Source organism: Triturus cristatus, chromosome 7 (assembly GCF_964204655.1).
Source record: "Triturus cristatus chromosome 7, aTriCri1.1, whole genome shotgun sequence".
In the NCBI taxonomy this organism is placed as follows: Eukaryota; Metazoa; Chordata; class Amphibia; order Caudata; family Salamandridae; genus Triturus; species Triturus cristatus.
In genome coordinates, this window is record NC_140590.1 from 999,921,312 (window position 1) to 999,947,421 (window position 26,110).

The 26,110-nt window shown below is 46.7% G+C and overlaps 1 protein-coding gene across 6 annotated transcripts in view; it reads right to left on the minus strand.

Annotated features, from left to right (window-relative positions):
- The window catches only part of MEIKIN (meiotic kinetochore factor), a 446,824-nt gene that overhangs the window by 410,981 nt on the left and 9,733 nt on the right, over positions 1-26,110 (minus strand). For all 6 annotated transcript variants that reach the window (XM_085614472.1, XM_085614470.1, XM_085614469.1 and 3 more), the window contains exon 2: positions 17,106-17,196. In XM_085614472.1, coding sequence (XP_085470598.1) covers positions 17,106-17,196 — 91 coding nt within the window. The remainder of the gene's footprint in view (positions 1-17,105; positions 17,197-26,110) is intronic.

Here is a 26,110-nt window from a genome sequence, read left to right on the forward strand (position 1 = left end):
AATGCTGGGCGGCTTAACACACAATAGCCTTCTGTTAGCTAATTGTTCACATTCAAAGATTCTTGAAAACACACTAAATCAGAGTCCAATCCTTTAAAGAATAACAGTTTATTATTATCAGTAAATAAGCCCGCTGCATTCCATGAAATTAATTTGAGACTATTACTAGGAACAGTTTTTAAACTTTAGCCCCGTAGGGCAATTAGGGTTAAGGAACCACGCCACTCAGCTCAATCTCCCAGTTTTCTTGTCTAAAATCTCAAACTGGTTTTCCTCTTCCTCAGGGAGCAGTAAGACTCTCCTACCACCTTTTCTAAGGGAAACCCGAAATTTACTTTCCCTCACCAGCTGGGGAGGGGGAGATATTGAAGGGGATGGTCAAAGAGAACGTTGCCCTAACCAAGGGACTATGTGAAAAGATTTGAAAAGCCCTCTCCTTCTGTGGTAGGAGTACATCGATACCGCGACAACGCAACTTGTAGCTATTCAAGATCACCAAATTAGATATCACCAAAGAGCTAAAATGTCACTCTTGCCCCATCATTCCTTCAATGATTAAAAACTTTAACCAACGCAACATTGCTACTCTGTACCTTTTGGAGATTGGGGATGTCTAAACAGCCTAATAGGAAGGGCCTGTTCAAATAAGTCTCCTGATCAAAAATGGAGAAAAATTCTAAAGACAATAGCACATACAACAAATTGACAGGAATTTCCGTAACATGCTCCCTCACATTGGCGTTATAAACAACATTATCCCCCATTTTGGAAGTAAACATTTTAACAAGTGGATCAAAATAGAATGGGGAGACACCATTACAGGATCAGCAACAAGTGCATGCAGTACATTATCTCCTTGTGGATTCGTCATTGGCTCCAAGATAGTCTCCAAGGGTGATGGGGGGAGAGAGAGAAAGTCTTGTTCTTTCCTCCTTAGAACCTTCCTCCACCTTTTCTAAGATTAGAAATGAGACAGCAATTGGGACAAACTTCGAAGCCACATTTAAGTCAAAGTAGAGCTTTCTTGATAGTTTTTTGTTGATTCCGCGTAGCTTTTTCCTCCTTGCAGTCCTTGTCCTTCTTTTCCTCCACTGAACGTAGCAATACTAGAGTCCTCCTTCCTTTGAAAAATAGGAAACATTTTTTTTTTCCTTTTTTCTCATTTGAAGGGACGGAGGTCAAGGCCACTGATGGACCATCCCGACTTAAACAGCTTCTTTAAAGAGAAGGACTGATCCTTCTTGAATAAATTCTGGATTTCATTCTGTTCTTTCCTGCATTGGGGAGGACCAGCCGGTGTACTTGCATCCTTATAACTGTGATAAAGGGCATAATCGACCCTACGAGGATTACTTAAGGAGGGACTGAGATGCTGACTTTCTGGCAAGCATTTACTCCAGGAGCCACAAAGTTTGACCAAAGGGGATGTAGCCTTAACTACTAAAGTTCTTTGGTCCTAAATCAAAAATGTTGTTAAAGACAAGAGCGAGTCCAGAATGTGATCCGAATTGTTTACTGACTTCTCCATCGGAGCCAAAATTGAAGACAGGACTCTTTCTAAAAAATGAAGCTAATCAGATAACAGATCCTTACTTCCTAGAGGATTGCAGGAAGAATGTGAGCTCAGGCATACTTCAGGAAAGACAGACACCCTCAAATTAGTTGAAAAGCTTTCACTGAGAGTACTGCTAAAAAGCTGCATCCTGGGGGTGGGGTGGCAAAGGGGTACCCATTGTGTTCTCCACTGAAAATAGAGAAGGAAGAGGATCAGGCAATACTCTAGAAGATTGAGCCAGATTAGAGGCAGTAGGAATGTCAATATCAATTTCAGGGAGAGTGAAATCTTCAATAAAGGGTGCTTCTTCCTCAATTAGCAAGGTTGGCTGGGTCATATGCTTTTCCAAGATATTATCCACTATAGATTTATTTAGCCTAGAGACAGTCAGTCAGTCAAATCACTTTATTAGATTAATTAAAATCATAACAGTACACTACACATTGCACAATATAATAAATATTTAGCCTAGTGGATGCTTCAGCTCCTACCTGAGATTTTGCAAGTCTTTCCAGATGACTCTGTATCACAGTCATTCTATTTGATCCTGCCTCTCTTTTGGAGAAAAAGGTGGAAATTGCATTAAAGCCTTTCAGGGCATCCGCCTGCAAGGTCTTTCTCAGAGGATTGACTTTGGTCTTTTTATAAGCTCTTGTGACTACCATCCTCCCAGAACGAAGCTTCTTAACGGTCATGACTAACCACTGACCACTTAGAGTAGCTAGGCTTTCTTGGTAGAAGCACCAAGTTTGAAGTTACTTTAAAGAGGGGTATATTTACTATGAGGAGATGAAAACAAGTTACTTACCTGTAACTACAGTTATCCAGTATTGGAATCTTTCATAGATTCACATGCCTGAATCATTCCCCGTCGCCGAGGCAGGAGTCCCACGGTAAAATACAAAAGCAGTGCCTAAGTAAATAATAGTAGTAGGCTAAAAAAGAGCCAGAGGCCTAAAACTTAGTAGCCTATCTACGTCATTATACGAAAAGAACTAAAAAACAGTTCTAGCCAATCAGGTACCAGCACCCTCTAGAACCCTCACAGCAGAGACAGTCCTCCTCAGATTTTCTTAGCACAAGTGGGAAATAGGGATCCCAATAAAAGAACTGTCTCGCTGGGGAGGAGGGTGGGTGCATGTGAATCTATGAAAGATAACAATACTGGATAACTGTAGTTACAGGTAAGTAACTTGTTTTCTTATCCAGTATCTTTCATAGATTCACATGCCTGAATCAGAATAGCAAGCAGTAAGCCAAACAGTGTCGTTTGCGGATGGTGAGAGACAGGATTCATAAATTCCCAAAACACATCCAGAGAGGCTAGAATATTAACAAACTAATAATGCTGTCAAATCAACAGAATGCAGGTTAGAAAACAGTATCTATGAAAAAAACTTAAAATATATATGAAGAAATCATGAAGTCCAAAACATACATTGAATACATATATAACATATGAAATATTGCATTATAACTAAAACATAAATCTAACCTTAGTTTAAAAGTTGTTGAAGTACGGCTTGTCCTACAGCTGTATCTTCCTGCAGAGCAGATTGCAGACAGTAGTGCTTCGTGAACGTGTGGACATTCTTCCATGTCGCAGCACAACAGATGTTTTAAAAACTTACTCCAGCGAATAAGGCAGTAGAAGCTGCCATAGTTCTGGTAGAATGTGCCCTGACTTTTCTTTGTAAAGGTTTGTTGGCTTTGTCATGACAGAAATGAATTCTAGAAGCCAGCCATCTGGCTATATTCGCCTTAGTTACAGCAGTAGTGTAGCTTGGCCATAGGCTATTAGCAATTGATTGGATCGCCTGATGTCCTTAGTCTTTTGCAAGTAAAATTTTGGACGTTTTACATCGAGTGAATGTAATGCTCGCTCAGCTGGAGTGGCTGGATCTGGAAAGAAAACTTTGTTTCACTGGCTCATTTAAGTGAAATTGAGACGGTACTTTAGGGATGATTTTGGGATTCGTCCTGAGAGTTACATAATCCTTAGAGAAATTGCTATAATCTATTGTTGTTGATGTACATCTTCCTCATTACTGTCCTGTCCCTTGCTGCTCAGCCATGAGTGATGTCACTTGGAATGTTGGTGTGTGGGACTGGAGGAGTTGGCAGTTGGAAGAGATGGGCTGAGCAGCAGGGAGGCTGCTCCTGGTGGGGCTCACATAGGATCTTAGCAGAGGCCTTTCTGGTGTTTTACTTGGACTTTGTAACTTATGGAATAAACCTTTAACCTGTTCTAAGCCACCTGTCTACGAGACATCTTTGATTATTACACTGGCGACGAGGATGCTAATCCATTGTGCTTTGCACGCGTGGGTTCGGATCCCATCCTCGTCGCCAGTGTAATAATCAAAGATGTCTCGTAGACAGGTGGCTTAGAACAGGTTAAAGGTTTATTCCATAAGTTACAAAGTCCAAGTAAAACACCAGAAAGGCCTCTGCTAAGATCCTATGTGAGCCCCACCAGGAGCAGCCTCCCTGCTGCTCAGCCCATCTCTTCCAACTGCCAACTCCTCCAGTCCCACACACCAACATTCCAAGTGACATCACTCATGGCTGAGCAGCAAGGGACAGGACAGTAATGAGGAAGATGTACATCAACAACAATAGATTATAGCACAACCCCACAAAGTTACTTACTGCCATGACACACACCTCATGTGTAGTGCTTGCCGGAACACACCACTAGCTTCTGTAAATGGAGCGCGACAATATACACTTGGTTCCTCACAAATGAGCGCTAGACTTAATATCCATTGCGGCGCCAGAACTCCACAAAGTTACTTACTGCCATGACACACGCTTCATGTGTAGAGCTTGCCGGAACACAATTTAGCGCTAGACTTAATATCCATTGCAGCGCCAGACTTCATGAGCTGGACGTTTCAGAGTAGACAACCAGACACTGACACACCTTGCAGATGGGTTGTTTGCTGTGGTGGCAGACTATGTAAATAAGGATTCACGCCATGAAAGTCACAGTTGCCAAATTTCCCTGCAGCCATCACTGCTGCCAGATGCCCAGAATTAATTGTCACTGCCACACCAAATTAGTAGCTTGTCCCACGACGGTAGAAAGAACAGCTGGGCAAGAGTAACATCTCAAAGGCAGTAAAAAATGAAAGGGTAATCACAGCCATCCTCCCTCAACATGTAGGTTCTCTTTCACTTGGAACTGGCACTTACATATTTGGGCGACCGATGTAGTGGTCACTGGTGGGGCTCAGGGGTGCCAAATTCCTTAAATACACAGCTTGTAAGTTCTCTTGAAGTTCCTTTTTTTCTTGTAAATTCTTTAAGCATCAGAAACCATAATCCATTGAAGTAACACACGCATAAGTCCTTCCAAATCGTCGCCAGTGTAATAATCAAAGATGTCTCGTAGACAGGTGGCTTAGAACAGGTTAAAGGTTTATTCCATAAGTTACAAAGTCCAAGTAAAACACCAGAAAGGCCTCTGCTAAGATCCTATGTGAGCCCCACCAGGAGCAGCCTCCCTGCTGCTCAGCCCATCTCTTCCAACTGCCAACTCCTCCAGTCCCACACACCAACATTCCAAGTGACATCACTCATGGCTGAGCAGCAAGGGACAGGACAGTAATGAGGAAGATGTACATCAACAACAATAGATTATAGCACATCTCCCTTCCTTCGAAAAACAAGCAAAAGATATGCATTGAATCAAGATAGCACAAAATCAGAAAAGAAGTACATTAAGCAAATAATTATACATCAAATCAATAGTCGCAAGAAAATAACTATAACAAAAGAATGATGAACACCATCCCCCTCCCCAGAGAAACTAATTAGATGGTACACACTAGAACATATAACATTGAAATAGGGAAACACACCTCCCTATGAACTCCAACAAATTAGATGGTACACACTAGAACATATAACATAGAAATAGGGAAACGCACCTCCCTATGAACTCCAACACTGTAATAGGGGAAAACACCTCCCTATAGGGGAAAACACCTCCCAAGGACTCACTGAACTTGTAATAGGGAAAATACACAACCCTATGATACTCTGTAATAGGGAAAATACACCTCCCTATGATACTCTGAACATTGTAATAGATGTGCTATAATCTATTGTTGTTGATGTACATCTTCCTCATTACTGTCCTGTCCCTTGCTGCTCAGCCATGAGTGATGTCACTTGGAATGTTGGTGTGTGGGACTGGAGGAGTTGGCAGTTGGAAGAGATGGGCTGAGCAGCAGGGAGGCTGCTCCTGGTGGGGCTCACATAGGATCTTAGCAGAGGCCTTTCTGGTGTTTTACTTGGACTTTGTAACTTATGGAATAAACCTTTAACCTGTTCTAAGCCACCTGTCTACGAGACATCTTTGATTATTACAGAAATGCAAAAAGGGTTCTGAGATGGTGAAAGCTTGGATTTCGCTAACCCTTCGAGCCGATGTAAGAGCTAGTAGAATAGCAACCTTCCATGTTAGAAATTTAAGCTCAACGTTGTGGAAAGGTTCAAACGGTCTTCTCATTAATTGAGCCAATACTGTGTTTAACTTCCACTCTGGAGGAGGTGCACATATTGGAGGAAAAACTCGAAAGAGTCCTTTCATAAATTGCTTTATTAGTGAAGAGGAACAGAGCAAAGGTTTATTAGAACTATTCCTGAATCTTGAAAGAGCAGCAAGATGAACTTTTATTGATGAAAACACAAGCCCAGATTTGGCCACGGATAACAAATTAGGAAGAATTTGTTCTACAGAAGCTTGTAGAGGGTGGACATGATTCCCCTCACACCAATGACAAAACCGCTTCCATTTTAAACGATAAGTTTTTAATGTACTCTGAGCACGTGATTTAGACATTCCTGAGAAATGTTTAGATCTTTGAATTCTAAGAAATCAGGAGCCATGCGTGCAAGCGCAGCGACTGTGGATCTGGATGAAGTATTTGACCCCTCTCCCTTGTCAACATCGTGAGTGTTGGTACTAGACGGATAGGGTTGTCCTGAGATAGAAGAAGCAACTCCTGGAACCAATATTGTCTTGGCCAACGGGGTGCAATCAGGATGAGACGGCAACCCTCCATCTTCATTTTGCGGAGCACTTTCGGAATCAATGGTATGGGGGAAAAGCGTCTGCACAAAGCCCTGACCATCTCATGGACAGGGCATTCCCTCTTGATCCCTGTTGAGGGAACCTGCTGGCGTAATATTGGCATTTCTTGTTTTCTCTTGTCGCAAACAAATCCAGTGCTGGTTTGCCCCAAACTTTTTAAATTTTGTTTGTTCACTTGCTTCTGCTCTAATTCCCATTCGTGACAGCCTGCAAGAGACCTGCTTAGGTTGTCGGCCAAAGTGTTGTGAAGGCCTTTGACGTGCTCTGCTCTTAGGTTTATCTTGTGTGTTGTAACCCACTCCCACAGCTCCTGAGCCTCCAGCGAAAGAGACAGCGACCTCGTTCCCCCCTGCTTGTTGATGTAATACATGCTGGTCGTATTGTCGGTTCAAACCAACACTGAAGCACCCGCAATCCTCGGGAGAAATGCTTGCAGAGAGAGAAAGATGGCGCGAAGCTCCAATCTGTTGATATGTTGTTGACGGTATTCTTGGGACCATCTTCCCTGGATCTGCAAGTCTTGGAGATGGCCTTCCCATCACTCCATGGAAGCGTCTGTTGTTATAACGAATTCTGGAGAAGTTGGCAGAAAAGAAAGGCCCGGAGCCAAGTTTTTTGTCTGAGACCACCAATGCAGAGAGTCTATCATGCGCGGTGTTATCAAGATGGAGTCGTCGAACGACCCTACAGCTTGTTGCCACTGTAGATGTAATTCCTCTTGCAGAGGTCTCTTTCTGAGCCGTGCTAACGGTACAAGGTTTATTGCAGATGAACACATCCCCAGAAGAGACGCGAACATCCGGACAGAAACTGACTTTCTTTTTGCGATTGATATTGCCAATTTTTGTAGACGAAGCTGACGGTCCCTTGACAAGAATGCTTTGCACTGAATGGTGTCTAGCATCGCTCCCAGAAAAGGAATCAACTGAAGAGGATGCAGTTGAGATTTGCTTTTGTTGAGAGAGAGACCTAGGTTTGAAAATAGACATAGGCATGCTGAGACTGCCTCTTCGGCTGCCTGCTTCAAAGGACCTTTGAGCAACCAGTGTTCTAAATAAGGAAATACTTGTATTCCCTGGGATCTTAGAGTCGCTGCTACAGGTGAAAGACACTTCGTGAAGATCCTTGGTGCCGATTTTAGTCCGAACGGAAGGACTTTGAACTGATAGTAGACGCCAGCCACTGTGAATCGTAGGTATTTGCGATGCTTGGGATGTATAGGGATGTGAAAGTACGCGTCCTCCAGATCCAGAGAAGCCATAAAATCCCCTTTGTAGAGGCAGCTCAAAACTTCGGCCAGCGTAACCATCCGGAAACTTTGTCTCTTCAGAAACTTGTTCAGTTTGCGGAGGTCCAGAATCGGGCGCCACTCTCCTGTCTTTCTTGATGAGGAAAAATCGAGAATAGAACCCGGTTCCCTTTTGAGACGATGGAACCTTCTCTACTGCATTTTTGTGGAGCATTTTTAAGGCTTCTTTGAACAGTAAGTGAAGACGAGGGGAAGGGGGACCCTTGGGCGGGGTAGTAGGTGGTCGTTTCAAGTATTCCAGGGTGTGACCATTTCTGACTAGGTCGAGGACCCAACAATCCGAGGTGATCTGTTCCCACTTGTGTGCAAAAGTTGAAATCTTTGCGCCCACAGGAAGGGAAGGAAGGATGACTGGCATCCTGCAAAAATCATTGTTTTCTGTTGGCATCACGACCCTGATTGTTCGATCGCGTTCGTCCGCCCTGGCGAGAGAAACTACTCGAGGAGGATTGCCTGTAAGATGATCGCCCATAAGGCTGTCTATATTGTGATTGATATTGCCTGTTTTGCTGATACGGATAACCTCCTCTTGATGCAAACCCACGGCCTCTTGCACCACGGAAAGATCCATGTTTATATTGGAGAGCAGCCAATGATTTAGCGGTATCTGTATCTGTCTTAATCGCTAGGAGGGCCTCATCTATATGTTTCCCAAATAAGGACTCCCCATCATAGGCCATGTCTATAATTTTTGCTTGTACCTCTGGCCTAAAAGATGTTGCTTTAAGCCATCCTTGGCGCCCAAGTACTGCAGCACCAGCAAGTTGCCTAAAGTTGGTATTAGCAATGTCCAGAGCGCAGTCTATGATCTCAGATGCGGCTCGTTCTCCCTCCAAAAGTATCTTCCTTGCATCCTGTTTACGTTAATCAGGAATGAGGTCTATAAACTCCGACAACTCTGACCACATCTGGCGGTCATAACGACCGAGTATGGCCAAAGAGTTTGCTGCTTTAATAGAGGTTGCCGCCATAGTGGAGAACTTTTTACCAATAAGGTCTAATCTCCGTCCTTCCTTATCCGGCGGCGTTGATATCGGCGTAGCTGGATTTTTGGACCTTTGTTGAGCAGCTTGAGATATGACGGAATCTGGTCGGGGATGACCGATTAGACAAGATGGCGTTTCCACAGGAGCACTGTATTTTCATAATTTTAATTCCCTCATTCCAGATATAATCCATGATGGGGGATCGCTCTGGTGATTTTTCTGTGCTCTTCTTTAAAGTCATGGAGAAAGCAATCCGTATGTTTCACTGTGACTGGTAATTGAAATCTGGTTGCGGCACGTTGCATCAGGTTGTGAAAGCCAATATCCTCAGGAGGAGAATCTGAAGGCTGAGGAATGGGTGGAGAAAAGCATTGGTATAACATAGTCGTCCCAAGGATCCAGACTTGTGTCTTTATCAGGCACTTCACCCTCTTCGAACTCTTCCTCATCAGAGGAAATGGTATCATGGTGTGATTGTGGCCCATAACCAGTAGGATGAGGTGGTGAACTCTGTATGTCCCTCTGTGGTAGTGAGTGCGTCTCTTCAGCAGGTAAAGGTTGTAAATCAGGAACAGCCTGTTGTGGAGGAAATCGTTGGCGGTAATCCGCCAGCATGTCCTGGAGATCCTGTATAAGTGTAGGAGGGAGATGACTTGTTCCCCTATGATCCCAATGCCTTCTGGGATGTCTGTAATATGGTGTAGAAAGGCCTTCCTGGTAAACATGCTCCTGGTAATCCTCTTCTTCATCTTCGTTTTCGCATTTTATATGAAGTTCCAAGGGGTGCCGAGCTATACCGAAAGGACCCTCATCATCTTCTTCATCAAAGTCCTCATCCTCTGCATAAGATTCTAGGATATGAGATGGCAGTAAAGAAGATATGTTGCTGTAATCTTGCTTATGAAAAGTCTTTAATTGAAAATGAGTGTAAGAGATAGGCGTAGTCTGAGAAACTGGTGGAACCGCCTTTAGTAAACTTCTCGTCGACGGGCTCTTCGTCGTCGACGGAATGGTCGTCGATGTATACTTCGTCGACGGGCTGGTCGCCGACTCGGTCGTCGCCTACTCGGTCGTCGATGGGCTCTTCGTCGTCGATGGGCTCTTCGTCGTCGACGGGCTCTCCGTCGTCGACGGGCTCTCCGTCGTCGACGGGCTCTCCGTCGTCGATGTATACTTCGTCGACGGGCTGGTCGCCGACTCGGTCGTCGCCTACTCGGTCGTCGATGGGCTCTTCGTCGTCGATGGGCTCTTCGTCGTCGACGGGATCGACGTCGTCGACGGGCTCTTCGTCGTTGACGGGGTCTTCTTCGATAAACTCTTCACCGTCGACGAGCTAGTCGTCGATAGAATCTTGATCGGCGACGCCATCGTCATCGATGGGACTTTCGTCGTCGAGCTCAACGTCAACGCGGTCGTCGACGGAGACATAGAAAATGAACTTTTCGTCTACGAGTGCTTTAAAACAGGCTGTTTAGAGATAGTTGAAATCTTAGAAGACACAATAGGTGAAGAAATAGACGTAGTGGAGACTGTAACCGTCGACAGAGGAGCAGCAGAAGTCACAGAAACCGTATGTGAAGATACCAGTGTTAGAGTCTTAACCTGGACTTTACTCATGGTTCTAGACGCTAAAGGCCTTTTGGATACCTCAGAGTGTGAAGACAGCGATGACCCAGAGAATAATATTTGAGACCTCTGCGAATGGTCAGAGGTTTCATGAGAGGCCATGTGATGCTTTCTCCCTTCACTGGAATAACTATCAAGCGATCTAGCCCTTTTGCTAGATATCGAGACCCTGTCATCTTCCTCAACCTTGCCTCCCTGTCCCTCAAAGTCTTAGCAGGGAAAGTCTGGCAAATTCTACAATCCTTAGCAACATGCTTAGGATGTAGACAGTATATACAGTCTTCATGTTGGTCGTCCACATGGACCCTCTTATCACAGGTCCTGCAGGGTCTAAATAGAGCCTTCTTGTCAGACATTCTGAAGAAAATGTAAAGAAACTGAGTAGGCACTCAGGGAGACTCCCTTCCACACGACGTGCGGTGAAAATCTAAGGAGAACTGTCTCTGCTGTGAGGGTTCTAGAGGGTGCTGGTACCCGATTGGCTAGAACAGTTTTTTAGTTATTTTCGTATAATGACGTAGATAGGCTACTAAGTTTTAGGCCTCTTGCTCTTTTTTAGCCTACTACTATTATTTACTTAGGCACTGCTTTTGTATTTTACCGTGGGACTCCCGCCTCGGCGACGGGGAATGATTCAGGCATGTGAATCTATGAAAGATACCCCAATACTGGATAAATCTAACTGCCCGCAGACTACCAGCCAACTTGATCAGTGCCATAAATACACCTCCTACCCCCTTGTGATTGTCACTACCCCAGGAAAGCAGCCAGAGAAAGGATGGAGCAGGGGAGAGGTGCAACCACTGGGGAAGAAAAATCAATCTGTACTTTTCAATAATGCACCTTTACATAGGGGACATACAACCAGAACTTCCAACAACCGGGCCGCTCTTGTATCTAGACGTAAATGCTCAGTTGGTAGATTTAGAAAAATATGTCTACACTATGTCCTTCACAGCAGCCACAATGAACGTCAATGTTCAAACAAACACTTATGATGTTTTTCCTTTCTTTTCTGCTATGTATTACTAGACCACATCAGGGACGCCAAAATGACCAGCTTGTCTAAACAAGTAAAAAGATCAGGTGGTGCAGGATGGCACCAAACAAGCCAAAGGTGAAGAGATGAAAAAATGCAAGCACCAAACAAGCCAAAACTGGGAAGGAGTGGGGAGAATGGTAAGCGGGCCTCCCTGCAAAAGCAAGCTGCACTGGCCTAATGCCAGCCGAAACAGCGCCCGGCCGGAGAAACCTGCGTTTGAGCCTCACCTGTACTCCCAGTGCAGCCCTCACCTCCTCCCGCCAGACGCCTCGTACGGATCCGAATGATGTTGCTCGTGGATCTGTTGGGCAACCAGCGAATTGGCTGCCGCTTGGGGAACTTATCGCAGAGATCATGGCCGGGTCCCGCGTCCTGCCTCCACGGACCGCGTCTCGGCAAAGTACGGAGTGAAGCAGCTGGCAGTCTTGATTATGCCAATGCTCTCTATCTGGGACTTCCAGCCTACTTGCTGAGGACGTTACAGCTGGTCCAAAATGCGGCTGCAAGGCTACTGTTAAAAGTCCCTAGGCAAACATATTCGCCCTTATCTAAAGGAACTTCACTGGTTGCCTATCAAGTAGAGAATTCAGTATAAAACTAACGTTAGCCCATCAAGCTTTCTTATTAGATTTGCCCTATGTATCTCTCAGCAAAGATCTCCCATTATCACTCAGATAGAACTCTGCACTCTTCTGGTGCAGGCCTGGCCCTAGTACCAAGAATAAGGAGGAAAAGATGGGCTAATATGTCCTTCTCCTATCTACCGGCTCAGGCCTGGAATGCTCTCTCTCTGGATTTGCGGTCGCTGAGTGACAAAAATCGCTTCAGGTGCATCCTCAAATCCTGGATGTTTCAAACAGCTTTTCAGTAATTAATTTGTGTGATAATTGTGTATATTGTCTGTGCGCCAGGAATCTAGTAGATGTGCTCTTTATTAATTATTGATTGATTGATTTTCCACCCCATACTATGTTCAGAGAGCGTGGTTGGCAAGAGCATAATTTTTAGGCCTGGCCTTTTAAACAGCTTTAGTGTCTTGCCAGACTATTGTTTTTGTAAGAACTATATGAACACATACATACATACATGGTTTTTTTGTCTATAGGCTTTATTCATTGGTCTGGTGAAGTGTCATTCACATTTTTCTTCCATACTCCAAAGCACTTCGCATAGGCCTAGGGGTCAGTTCACTTCAGTCACTGGCACTCTTTACTGTGAGTGACAACATTTTGCCTATGCAAAGGGGCACATCTGCCTAAAAAAAAAAAGTGGGATTCAGTTGCAGGGCTCATGGTCACTCTCCCCTTTGATTTAAATGTGTGCTCTCCTTTATTTACTTAACATGTTTGCAGCATGTGTGTGCCATGCACTGCCCTTTTAAGGTTGAGCATTCGAGACCTCTTGTATATACTTTAGTATATATACTTTAGTATATACTTGTATGTGTATGTACTTTGTGGGCTCTGGAGATCAGCCTTAGGACTTGTCTGCTTCTGCTTAGGGACTTTTTTTTGTTCAACTGCCTCTATTTAACTGTCTTGATAGAAAACGACCAGCAGAGGTCAGTAAAATACCTGAATCACTTAAGCATTCTCTAGATTCTAGTCCATAGAAATTGTCTTCCATAAGCACCCGTAGACATTATTTGTTTCAAATCTTGTATTTTCAGTGATATGACCACCGAAGGCCCTGCTTTTATATTAAAAACAGATCTTTGGACTATACCATTTCCAGGTAAAAGGCAATATTTATCTCCATGTGTTCCCATGCCTGGCGTGTCACGAAGTTTTGTGCATACTTTCCCTCCATGTTAAAGAACAGTAGATGTTTCAGCACCCCGGCTAATGTGCTGCATAGCTAAATACATATAAGGTCCCAAAAGAAAGACCGATTGCATTACAAATGCTTGTTTTCCCCTGCTATTTCTTCAGTAAATGCCTCCTCCATGTGGTGTCTCGGTAGGCAGCTCTTTTTAGAGCACCTTGCGATGCCTTTTACTTTCTGGGCTACATTTCAATAGGAAAGAATGAAAACTAGCAATGGTTTTAACATTTTCCTTTATTTTGAAGGACACCGGAGAGTGGCATCTCAAGTGCTTTCGGACAGGATTCAGGAAGTCGGACACAGGGTGAGCATGCTCTGTTTGCTTCTCTTCTTTCCATGCTCAGGCTGTGCTGATTTCATCTGCACTCTTGTTTTATTTCCTAAGAGATGTGAGGTTTCACTAGTACAGGCGGGAGCGTCCGCCTCGCTGGTTTGTAAAATGTTAACCTATCGGTCAGTTGCAGTGTTTACAGGACAGCTCTGTATGGGTGTCAGTGCAGTTGTATAGCCCGTATCATTCTGACTTAACCTTCTCTTGAATGTTTTCATTTTTAACACCCTCCTCCCCCAAGAAAAACATACTTATTTACGTTTCTAAAGGCAGAAGTCATTTAAGAACCGTCACTGAAGACAAATCTATGAGCTGGTTATTGTGGGTCTGTTACAGTTTCTATATTTTTAGGGTGGAGACTGCACACACTTACAAAGAACCACTGACCAAACTCTGCAATCAGTTGCAAAACATGCCGTTAACTATGACTCACTATTAATAGTCAGTATAGAATAAATTACCTTTCAACTGTATTGATAACTAACAGTTGCTTCTTTATTTCCTTTTCAAGCAGCCTCAAATAAAGAATTTAAATGTGCAATTTTAGGCAGGGGCTGAGAACCGATCCCTTAACATTTTTCCTGGTACAGCATGTTTGGCAAGGCGCATTTATTACCTAGGTGCAATTTTTTACTTTCACTGGTAGTTAAAAGTTCGGAAGAAAAAGCTTTAACATTAATTATGAATTGTTTTTATATAGCACCTCACACTACACGTGTTTTTGTCGGCATTTTAAATGACAGATTGTAATGTATTGTAGCATTTTGATAGTAGCTCATGATGTTAGCCTTTTTAATGGTATTCAGTTTCACTCTTTTAGAATACTATGGTAGGCCTTCTGCGATTCCAAAATCATGACTTCTCACGTCAGGTCAGTGAGGCTTGCTATCAAGTTTTTGTAAAAAGTCAAAAAATAAAAAAAAAACTGTATTTCATAAAAATATCAAATTGTTTTGAGTCAGCCTCATTAAGTTGTTTTTGTAATGCCACAAAATATGCTATTACTCGAGAACCTACTTGAATGTGGCATCTCAGTTTTTCGTAATGTTTTCTGTTTATTCCTCACACACACTATGTGTCTTCGTGTAATCTGTCTTCTGTTTGTTTTACCTTTTCTTTAATGTGGTCTTCTTTTTCTTGCAATGTTTTATTTGATAATATGTGGTTATTGCTTAGTTTCCTTGGTTTCTAACCGCTGTAAATCTAAAATGCTTATGCCAGTTTTACACTCACTCTCCCTCGCGGGGTCTACTTTTTTAAAGGGAGGGGAGTGAGTGAGTGTGTGAGTGTGTGTGTGTGTGTGTGTGTGTGTGTGTGGTTGTGTGTGTGTGTGTGTAAAAAAAAGAGTGCTGATATTTGCTTTTAATGTGTTTTATATTCGCAGGATATTTAGCACGCCTGCAAGGCCTTTCAAAGGGCAGCAAAAAATAAGGGCCGAATTTGTAAATAATGATTTATATTATTTTATTTTTCTGTTTTGACAGAATTGCACATGGCAGCCTAATTTGAACTATTTCTCTTTCACTTCTAAAAGTGTGCTCCCTGATCAGCAGCAGGAGCACATGTTGAGCTACTCTTCTGCTGGAAATATTCTGCTGCGCCATCTATTCCCCTCATATTCTTCCTTTTGTAATGTGACAGCTGAAATGCTGCAATTTTGTGCAAAGCGAACCTTGTTCAGAATGCTATTTTCGGTAGCGGTGTTACTTTTTCGCCCTATTCTTTCTTTCTCTCCTCCTCTCTCTAAATCGGTTTTGTATGTGTGCATTTATGAGAGAGGAAGAAGGACTTCGCTGAATTTGTTGTGACTGCTATCATTCAGGTTGTATCAGGTGGTGCTTCGCAGAAGTTTTGTACGCGATCGACACACTCACCCTGTCCGGTGCCTGATGTCGTCCCTGCAGAGCGAATAAGGGCATTTGCCACTAAGCTGGAACCTGAAAAAAGTGTGAAACTCTTGTACGGAATGGGCAGCTGTCCTGACACTGTCTTGTTTGTTTGTGACAGTCTGTCGCTTGCAGGTTTGTGTACGAGTGTGCATATATTTATATTAGTGTTTTATGTGTCCATGTACTTGCTTGGGGTTGGCCATAATAATTGGTGGGGCTGCGCTGGCGCGTTAATACGATATCTCTTTGTGCTGCTTTCTGGGTGCGTTTATGTGCTTGTTTTTTATGCGTTCTTCCGAGTCTTTGGCATACGTCTCCGCAAGTAGTTTGCATCACTTTTTTTAATGTGTGTTAGAGTGTTTCTTTGGGTGCCTTTGTGTTGCGTATTTGTTCGCTGCTGACCTCTGCAGTGACTTATTGGCCAAGGCTTTGAATGCAGCAAGGCTCTGACAGTATTTCAACTCAGTAAATAAAGTACCAGGATCTTAGATAGTAAAGGTAACAAATTATTTATGTTTAAAAACAGTAAAACCTATATTTGTTAAGGCTAAGTAAAAAGCATCTCATCTTTAAAAATAAATGGTCACTATGCACATGCAAGGATAATGCTGTAACACACACTTGTCTCCACAAGGAGAATATTCTCTCTAACACAAAGAAAAGCTACCCCTTTTACATGTACAATGGCCAGTGCCACATTTACCAATATATACTACCTCCGCAACAAAAAGCAGTCTACCACACTGCAAATTCCCACTGCCATTGCCCCACATGCAGCCCTTGCCCTCACACTGCCCTTGCCCTCACACATCGACACTAGGTTACCTCTCGTTGCATTGATCAACTTACTTTTTTTGGCACTTCCTTCACCACTTAATGCATCCACTTACTCTCATTCTTCCATTCATTCAAAGATCATTCTTACATTCACTAACTCATTCATCCACATACACAGCAGCACAAACCTACCAGTATGAGAAGAAGCATGTTTAAGAAAACCCATCAACTAGCTTTGCCAATACTTTCGTTAAAACACAGTGTAAGCCATCTTGGAACAGTTAAGAATAACAAGCATACCAAGACCATTCGAAGATCAATGGTTTTTGCCATACTTCATTACAATTATAGGAAGGGTAACCTAGTTCTAAGATGGCCACCTACATGTACACAGCATTGGCTAAGTTACTAACTCAGTGGGAGGCCATTAAAAGCCAGCCCTATTGGCTTAGCCAAAGCTTGTTTGGTACTACAACAGACATTGTCAGGTAGGATCAATTCAAAGAAACATTCTTTACAGACATCCAACTGTGCCGTGCCCACTGCATAGGAATACAAATGCACAGCAAACAAACAGATCCAGATGCCTCAACATTTACACTTGGTTTACAATTAAAAGCCATCAACACTATAGCACATTCTTTTAAATAATCTTTACTAACCTGTATTGCATCGATGGGTTCCCATTCTCATCCGAAACAAGGTACTCCAGTATATTAGGCAAAACTTTACCAGTGCGTTTAACCAGTTTTCCTTAAAAAGAAAATAAATAAATGTTACACTGTCCTGGTGTTAAATTACGGAATTAAAGATTTAAATTATGTGTGATGCCTACACGTTATAACCTTAGAATTTGTATTACTAACCTGGTTGGAGTCTTTTTGTATATTGTCAAAGGATACCTTTATGTTAACTCTAGTACTCCAGTGCTGTGAGCCTTCTTTCAGATTCCAAACGGACAAGTTACTTGCATTCAGTAACGCCTTATCTGGTAGGGACATGATCTATGCGCAGATTTCTTAACTTTGCAATTCCCAGGCGTCAGACTGGATCCGGAAGATTGTGCTGGACTGGAACTCCACTTTGCAAAGCCGCGGTAGCAGCTTTCACTCTGGTAGAATGAGCTCTTAAGTCTTTAGGAGATTGCTTTTTTGCCAGTGTGTAGCAAATCTTGATGCAAAGGACAACCCATCTTGAAAGAGTCCTCTTCTGCACCGCATGACCTTTCTTAGCTCCCACGTACCCCACAAAGAGTTGATTGTCCAACAGGAACTCTTTAGTGTGGTCAAGGTACAACGACAACACTCTTTTTGGGTCCAGGCAGATGGGTCACTCCTCTTCTTTAGAGAGATGCGGAGGAGCAGAGAAAGTGGGCAAGGTGACAGATTGCCCCACATAGAAAGTTGTTACCACTTTTGGTAAGAAAGAGACCCTAGTGTGAAGCACCAACTTATCTGGGAAGATGGTCAGGTGAGGAGGCTTGGATGACAGAGCCTGCAATTCGCTCACCCTCCTGGCAGATCGGATTGCTACTAAAAAGAAGCTGTTTCGATAGCAAGCAGCCAGAGGGGGCATTTGTGCAGAGGGTCAAAAGGAGCGCACATTAGAAAGGTGAGAACCAAATTAAAGTCCTACTGAGGCATGATGAAAGGAGAGGGCGGAACATATGTACACTCCTTTGAGAAATCTATAAACAATGGAAGATTTAAGCAAAGAGGGTTGGTTTGGCAGCTGCAGAAAGGCAGACAGGGCTGAAAGGGACCCATTGAGAGTGCCCAGAGCAGAGGTATACTGGACAAGGGTTAGAACAAAAAGTAAAATGTCAGACAGGAAAGCAGAAAGAGGGTCAATCGACTGCTCTGTACACTAGAATACAAACTTGTTCCATAGGCAGGAATACACTGCCAAAATAATATTACAGACTTTGGGAGGAAGGATGAATGCTGTCAAGGGCCACCGCTCACTCTCCATGCAAGAAGGAGTAGAGTTGACAGGTTCTGATGCAGGACCTTCTCCTGCTGCTGCGCCTGAAGAGCCTACCGAAGGGGCAGTTCGATCGGAGGATCGATGCACAGGTGGAGAAGCTCAGGATACCAGAATCTTCATGACCAGTCCGAGGCCACAAGGATGACTTGGGCCCGGTCATTCCTGATCTTCTTGAGAACTCTGGGCAGGAGTGGAATGGGCAGGAAGGCGTAAAGGAGGCCTGAGCAACACTTAAGACAAAAAGCCACTACGAGCAAAAGACACCTTGGAAACTCCAGCAACAAAAATTAATGACATAGCGTATTCTTGGCAGAGGCAACAGATCGAACAAAGGCTCTCCCCACTATTAAAAGAGATTTTGCGCCACCTCTGGATGGAGACACCATTCTAGATCAGCTAGGCATCGACGGCTGAGTTTGTCCACCCTGGGGTTCAGTGAACCTGCCAGGTGTTGAACCACAAGGGATATGCCCTAGTGTTCCAGCCAAGTCCAGAGATGCAGTGCCTCTTGACAAAGGGTCTACGACCCCCACCCTGCCCTGTTTGTTGCAGTACCACGTGCCGGTGGTGTTTTCTGGGAACACTTGCACTAGCTTCGCCTTGAAGAAAGGAAGAAAGACTTTCAAAGCCAAACAAATGGCTCGGAGCTCCAGCAGGTTGAAGTGGAGTCCGGATTCCGCCAGAGACCAGAGTCCTCTGATCTCCACCTCTCCCAGGTGGCCGCCCCATCCCAGGAATGATGCATCTGTCACTACTGCGAGATCTGTTTGGGGAAGGGATCTGCCCATGACCCAATCGCAATTTGTGAACCACCATTGCAAACCCTGTGCAGTTCCCTTCGAGATCTAGACCATGTCGGAAAGATTCCCCTGATGCTATGCCCACTGAAAGTATAGGTCCCACTGCAGAGCCCGCATTTGCCATCTGGCATATGTCACTAGCAGGATGCAGGAGGCCATGAGGCCCAGCAGCCTTAGTCATTCTCACCCAAATCCAGGGCAGAGGCTGAAATATCTGTATCATATCCTGAATATTCTGGACTCCCCACTCGGGAGGATAGGCCCGAAACTTCATGGTGTCCAGAACAGCTCCAATGAAAAGGAGCATACAAGAGGGAGTCAGGTGCGACTTTAGCATGTTGACAGTGAACCCCAGTGAATGCAGGTCTGCCGTAGTCTGGAGGTAAGAGATGACAGCCTGGGGCGAGCCCGCCTTCAACAGCCTGTCCTTGAGATAGGGGGAGGCTGACATCCTTGATCTGTGCAGATGAGCTGCAACCACCGCCATCACCTTGGTGAACACCCGAGGGGCGTTGGTAAGACCAAAGGGGAGCACGGTGAACTGAAAATGCTCATGGCCTACTGTAAACCGCAGATAGCACTGATAAGCAGGCAGGGTGGGAATATGGAAATAGGCATCCTGCAAGCCCAATGCTACCATCCAGTCTCCGGGGTCCAGGGCAGACAAGACCTGAGCAAATGTGAGAATCTTGAACTTTTCCTTTTGGAGGAAGGAGTTGAAGGTTCATAGATGTAGGATAGGACGGTACCAGAAAGTAGCGGGAATAGCAACCACAGCCTCTTCTGGCATAGGAACCCTCTCTATGGTTCCCTTGGCAAAGATAGCCATTACTTCCTCTTGAAGTAAAATGAGATGATCCCCTGTCAGATATAAGATGGAGGCATAGAGGGAGGGGTAGTCTTGAAGAGGGAGTAGCTTCTTCGGACTATCTGGAGGCTCCTGTCTGATGTGACATTGAGTCCGTGGTGGAGGTAATGGTGGATCCTGCCACCAACTGGACGCCCATGAAGGGCAAGATTGAGAGTGTTTGGAGACTGAGGCTGCAGGGGAGGTGGTGGACTGACCCAACCTCTGGCTGCCTGACCCAAAGGCTCAAAACGAGTCGCACTGTTGGCCGTGCGGAGGTTGCTGTACGTGCATGGTCCTGTGGCTGGGATAGGGCTGGCTCGGCTGAAAGTCCCTTCCGTAGCCTCGAAAGCGGTGAAAGGCAGACTGGGGATGAGTGGTCACGGAGTGGTCAAAGGACTTAGCCGTAGCCATGTCTGCCTTGTCTCTGAAGAGACAGGTACCATCAAAGGGCATGTCGAGAGAGGCCTGGACATCCCCCAAAAAGCCAGATGTTCTCAACCATGAGTGGCGTCGAACAGCCACCGTCAATAAAATCGCTCTGCCCAGCGATTCAGTTGTGTCGAGACCGCAAAGGATGTCAAACTTAGCTGCATCTCTCCCGTCTGATACTGCTTGGGAGAGGATTGCAAGAGACGCCTCTGGGACCTGTGACAGCACTTGCGCACCCGTTTCCCACAGGGAGTGGGAATACCGGCCCAATAAGCATGCTGTGTTCACCAACTGCAAGACTGATGGAAGAAAAAAGTTTCTTACCCAAACTTTACAGCCTCTTGGATTCCCTGTCCGGGGGTACAGAAGTGAATGCGCCATGGGAGGTAGAGGCTTGGACCACCAAGCTCTCTGGTTTAGGGTGGGGGGAGAAGAAGCTTAGGTCGCCCGGGGCAGGGCAATGGTGGTGGGCGAATTTCCTATTCACAGGAGCCCCTGTGCTGGGTTTGGACCCAGTAGCTAGTAGGACATCTGTAAGGGTCTCATTGAAAGGTAGCAAGGGTTTGGAAGAGAGGACACCTGGCTGCAAGACCGCAGTCAAGTTATTAGCCTTGACCACCACCGAAGGGAGCAAAAGTTGCAGGACCTCCGTCGCCCTTCGCACTGCCATAGCAAATAAAGCTCCCTCCTCTGTAGCCACAGTAAGGTGAGCAAGCAAGTCAGTATCTGGAGAAGTGTCCAGTCCACTGGACTCACCCAACTCCTCACACCAGTCCATGTCATGATAAGGCTGATCTTCTAAAGGGTCCAGCGACACCTCCCAATCTTCTTCCACTCCTAGCCCTTCAGAATAAGGATCAGGAAATGACCCTGGACCTGAAGGTTCTGCTGGCATCTGTTTCGGTCGACACGGTACCAGCTCTGTGTCGTTGGGAATCAGAATGGGGCGATGCCAGCGCTGGGAGTGACAGCGAAGGTTGCAAGGCACAACTGGAGCTGGATTGGATCCAGGAGTGTCGGGGGAGGGGGACATCAGTGCCGGGCCGGAGCTGCCGGCACAGAACGTGATGGAGCCCCCTCGGAGTCCACGGGCCCGAAGGTGCACTGGTAGGGTCAGGCCACACAAATATGAGGCACATGGCATCATAAAATTCTTTACGCTGGGGTTGAGGGGGGCTCCCGGAAAGGCAGGAAAATGCAGAACCTACCTAAGCATAGGTTTAGCAGAACAAGGCCCAGAACGCCAAGGCTCCTCCGTAGGGTTGCCCGGCCGACTGGGGGAGGACAAAGCATACTTTGACTTATGTTTTGTTATGCTTCTTTTTTTATCAAATCGGTTTTTATTATTTTTAAGTATACACACTGTGATAACATACATTGCATACAGAAGTTCGCAAGCATGCATAAATTGCTAATCAGTACACGGGCATGTGACCACTCTAGTTTAACATGCGTTCAAACTGAGCAGCAAATGAAACAGTGAATGCTCACTCAGGAGCTAGCTGTACTACCTTTGTCAATTCTGGTGCAGTCTCTAAGGGTTAGCAGGAGAAACCATGTGTCAACCACTTAGTTATTCATGCAGTCTTATGCCGATCATTCAGCTCAAGTAATGAAACAGATGAATTACTTACAAAGCAAAGAAACCATAACAATGGCAGTGTAAACTATTTGTACATGCTTATCTCCCTCCCCCTCTACCTCTGTCCCCACCCCTCGCCCCCCCAGGATCACTTGTATGCTCCTCAGCCATAACCGCCCTCGTGTAGTTGCACTCGCACCAGTGTTGGGCAAGAGGAAGTGGGGCTATACTATCCCGTCAGTATAGCAGCCTGTGGCATGCCTCCACCCACGCGGACACTGCCAGCTTCCCCCGTATGTCCCATGTGGCCCTCCCCTTCCAGTTGCTGTAACGCACAGAGCATCTGCTCCCAGCGGTCCGCCATAGGTTCCTTCCGCAACCCCAGGGTTTCCTCCCTTCGGATGGCAGCCCCCTCTGCCGTAGCCCATGCCTGAAATGAGGAGCTCCATTCCCGTGTGCGCGGCGGGTCGTGTGCCTTCCACCGCCTCGTAAGGAGGCGCTTTGCTACTACGAGCCCCAGGTCCAAGAATCGGGACGTTACCTTGTCATTAGGAGACCTTTTAAAGTGGTGCAAAATGTGTTCAGGCCAGTCAAAGGTTATGGTACGACCCACACTACCCTGCAGCAACCCACTGATCACGCTCCAATAGGTACCCAACCCAGGACAGCTCCACAGCATGTGCAAGAACCCCGCCCCCAGCTTATTACACCTAGGGCACAGTGCATCATTGCGACGGAAATACCTGTTGATCAACTCTGGTGTGAGGTAGGCCCTGTGGACAATGAATAACTGGAAATGGCGGAACCGCATGTTCCTGGGGATATGCACTAGACCTTTAAGTATCCTTTCCCACTCCTTATCCATTAGTGGCCGCCCCAGGTCCAGTTCCCATTTGCCTCGAAGCGGGCCCAAGCTGACCGCCGCATGTTCCCTTAGCGATGCCGCGAACCAGGTGCCTGCCTTTCCCCATGACGTATTGCATGGTTAGATGCTGGCTGGGCTCCGTGGTCATGTCCCCCCATTTGGCAGTCAATCTCGCCATCAGGGAGCGGTGTGCCAAGAACCCCCCCCCCGGGCGGGAGCCCGTCCTCTGCTACTAGGGTCTTGTATGGTATGAGCTCACCATCCCGGTATAGATCTCCCAGCGTACGTACATCGGCCTCCCACCATTCCGCGAGCGTAGGAGCCACAAGCACCCCTCCACCACTAGGGGAACCCTCCAGAGGTATGGCCGGCGCGTATGGGACAACAGTGCGGGTGAGATATAGGGCCCTTCGGTAGCACTTGTATGCCACAGCCAAGAGGAGCGGCGTCGGCCGCGTGACTGCAGCAAGAGGGTGGAAAAGTCTGGTTATTCGTTCTAGTGAGTAAGGCGCCAATGTTGTGGCTGTATCATCCCTGCCCCTATCCGCCAACCAGCGGGCAACCCATTGCAGTTGAGCGGCCAAACAGTAGTGTTCGAAATAAGGAGCAGCCAGACCACCCCGGTCTGTTGGCAGGAATAATTTCACAAGCGCCGACCTATGTCTAGCAGTGCCCCAGACAAAGTCCCGCAACATCCTATTGAGCATGCCAAAGAAGTGGGTCGGAATATATAGATCGGCAGATTAACAAAGTAGTACAGGAGGCGGGGAAGCATGACCATTTTGGCGAGCGCCACCCTACCCGTGGTCGTCAGTGGAAGTGTACTCCAAAAGCACACTTGCGATTTAAGCGCCGTGACCGCCCTTCCCAGGTTCCCATCAAATAAATCAGCCGGGCAACGGTAGATTTGTATCCCCAGGTATCGGAAGGTGCCTTCCTTCCACTGGACCGGCGTACCATCAAGGCAGTATCCCGGGTCCTCAGTCCCTGCGCTAAAAGCATAAAGACCGGATTTACCCGCATTCACACGAAGTCCCGAGATAGTGGCAAAGGTCTGCAGCAGCTGGGCCAACCGCTCCGGCATGCGCCCCACGTCCTTCACATACACCAACAGGTCGTCAGCATAGAGCGACACCTGATGAACTGTGTCCCCCAGCGGTATACCATCCCCCAGAGTCGCCCGTATAGCCACCGCTAGGGGCTCAATCGCCAGCGCAAACAGCAACGGGGACAGGGGGCACCCCTGCCGAGTGCCGCGGCCCACCGGTACCGCTTCCGAGACGGACTGTGAGGTTCTTGTAGAGCAGGTCGACCATCTGGAGGAACCCCCCGTCCAACCCATACTGCAACAGCACCACCGACAGGTAACCCCATTCCCGGCAATCAAACGCCTTCTCCAGATCTAGGATAAGGCATCCGGCTCTGGGCCACTCGTGTACGGCCTCGGTTGCCACCCTGAAATACCTCCTAAGATTTAACCACGTGGACCTCGCAGGGACAAACCCGTTCTGGTCTGCATGTACTAAGTGGGGGACCACTAGTGCCAACCGTTCCGCCAGTACTTTTGCGAGGATTTTATAATCCACGTTAATCATCGCCAGGGGTCTGTATGATCCCAAAGCCATGTGGTCTCTGTCTGGTTTAGGCAGGGAGACCAGGAACGCCTCCAGCATGGAAGGGGGCAGCGATCCTTCCTCCATCGCTTTGTTGTAGAGCGCGTAAAGTAACGGCGCCAGGGACTCGCGATATGCTTTATAGTACTCCGCAGGCAAACCGTCTGGCCCCGGCGTTTTCCCGGATGCCATTGATTGGATCGCCTCCCCAACTTCCTCCAGGGAGAGAGGTTCATTGAGTGCTTCCTTATGCTCCTCTGAGGCTGTGGGCAGTTGGATAGAGGCTAGAAAACCCCCCAGTAGGTGCCGGGGACCAATCCTTTTGGCCTTGTGCAATTGCTTATAGTGATCAGTGAAGGCCCGGTGAATTTCGCGCTGCGTATATACCAGCGTGCCATCCACCCTTCGAATTGCTCCTATCGGGGCACGGCGATCCTCCTGTCGTATCAACCAAGCCAATAGGCGGTCCGCTCTATCCGCCCGAGCGTGCGTTCTGGCCATGTGCGCCGCATAGTTGTGACATCGGAGCGGCTCCAGATGCTCTGCGTGTTTGGCGCGGAGATCCTCCAACCTGTACGAATGTCTAACCCCTCCTTCTCCCTCCCCCTCGTACTGTAAGAGCTCGTCCTCTAAGCGCGCCAGGGAATCCGAAAGCGTCCTACGTATGTTCCACGTGGCCCCCAAGCAGTGCCCCCGGACGGCCACTTTGTGGGCGTCCCACTCCACTAATGCGCTGCTCGCCGTCCCTTCATTCATGTCAAAATATGCTAAGATAGCCGTACCGAGGGAAGAGCAAAACTCAGAGTCCTCCAGCGCGCTTGGTTGAAGTCGCCAAGTGGGCACCGGCGGGCGGTCCGCCTCCCAGCTCATCCGAAACCACAGGGGGTTATGATCAGAATGCGTCCGCCCCAAATATTCTGACTGCGCAATAAGCGGGAGCAATGATTGGGAGCCCACTATCCTGTCCAACCGGACATGCAAATCATGTACTGCTGAGTAGTAAGAGTAGATCCTATCCGTCGGGTGAAGTATGCGCCACAGGTCCTTCAGCGCCCAGTGCGCAAGCCAGTCCCCAAGCGCCCGCGCGTTGGACTCCGCCACTGTGGCACGGAGGGGGGAAAAGATCTGTCTAACTGGACATCCAGCACCATATTGAAGTCTCCTAGCAACCAGGGGAGCCCAGCATAGGGGTGCAGGAGCTGCGTCAGCCGCACTAAAAAGGACGACTGATCCACATTAGGTGCATATAACGATCCCAGCAACATCTCTTGACCATTCAGTTTCCCCCACATTAGCGTGTAATGCCCTCCCGATCCACCACCACCTCCTCACAATTGAAGGGGACGCCCGCACGCACCCAGATCAGTGTGCCCCCCGCGTGCGCTGAAAAGGTGGTGCCTTATATTGGCCCTCTCCAATGCCGGCAAAGCCTGTCAAGCTCCGTCGGGTCATGTGCGTTTCCTGTAGGAGGGCAATCCCCACAGAATGCCGCTGCAGGTAGGAAAAGATGGAGTAACGCTTCGACGGCGTGTGCATGCCACG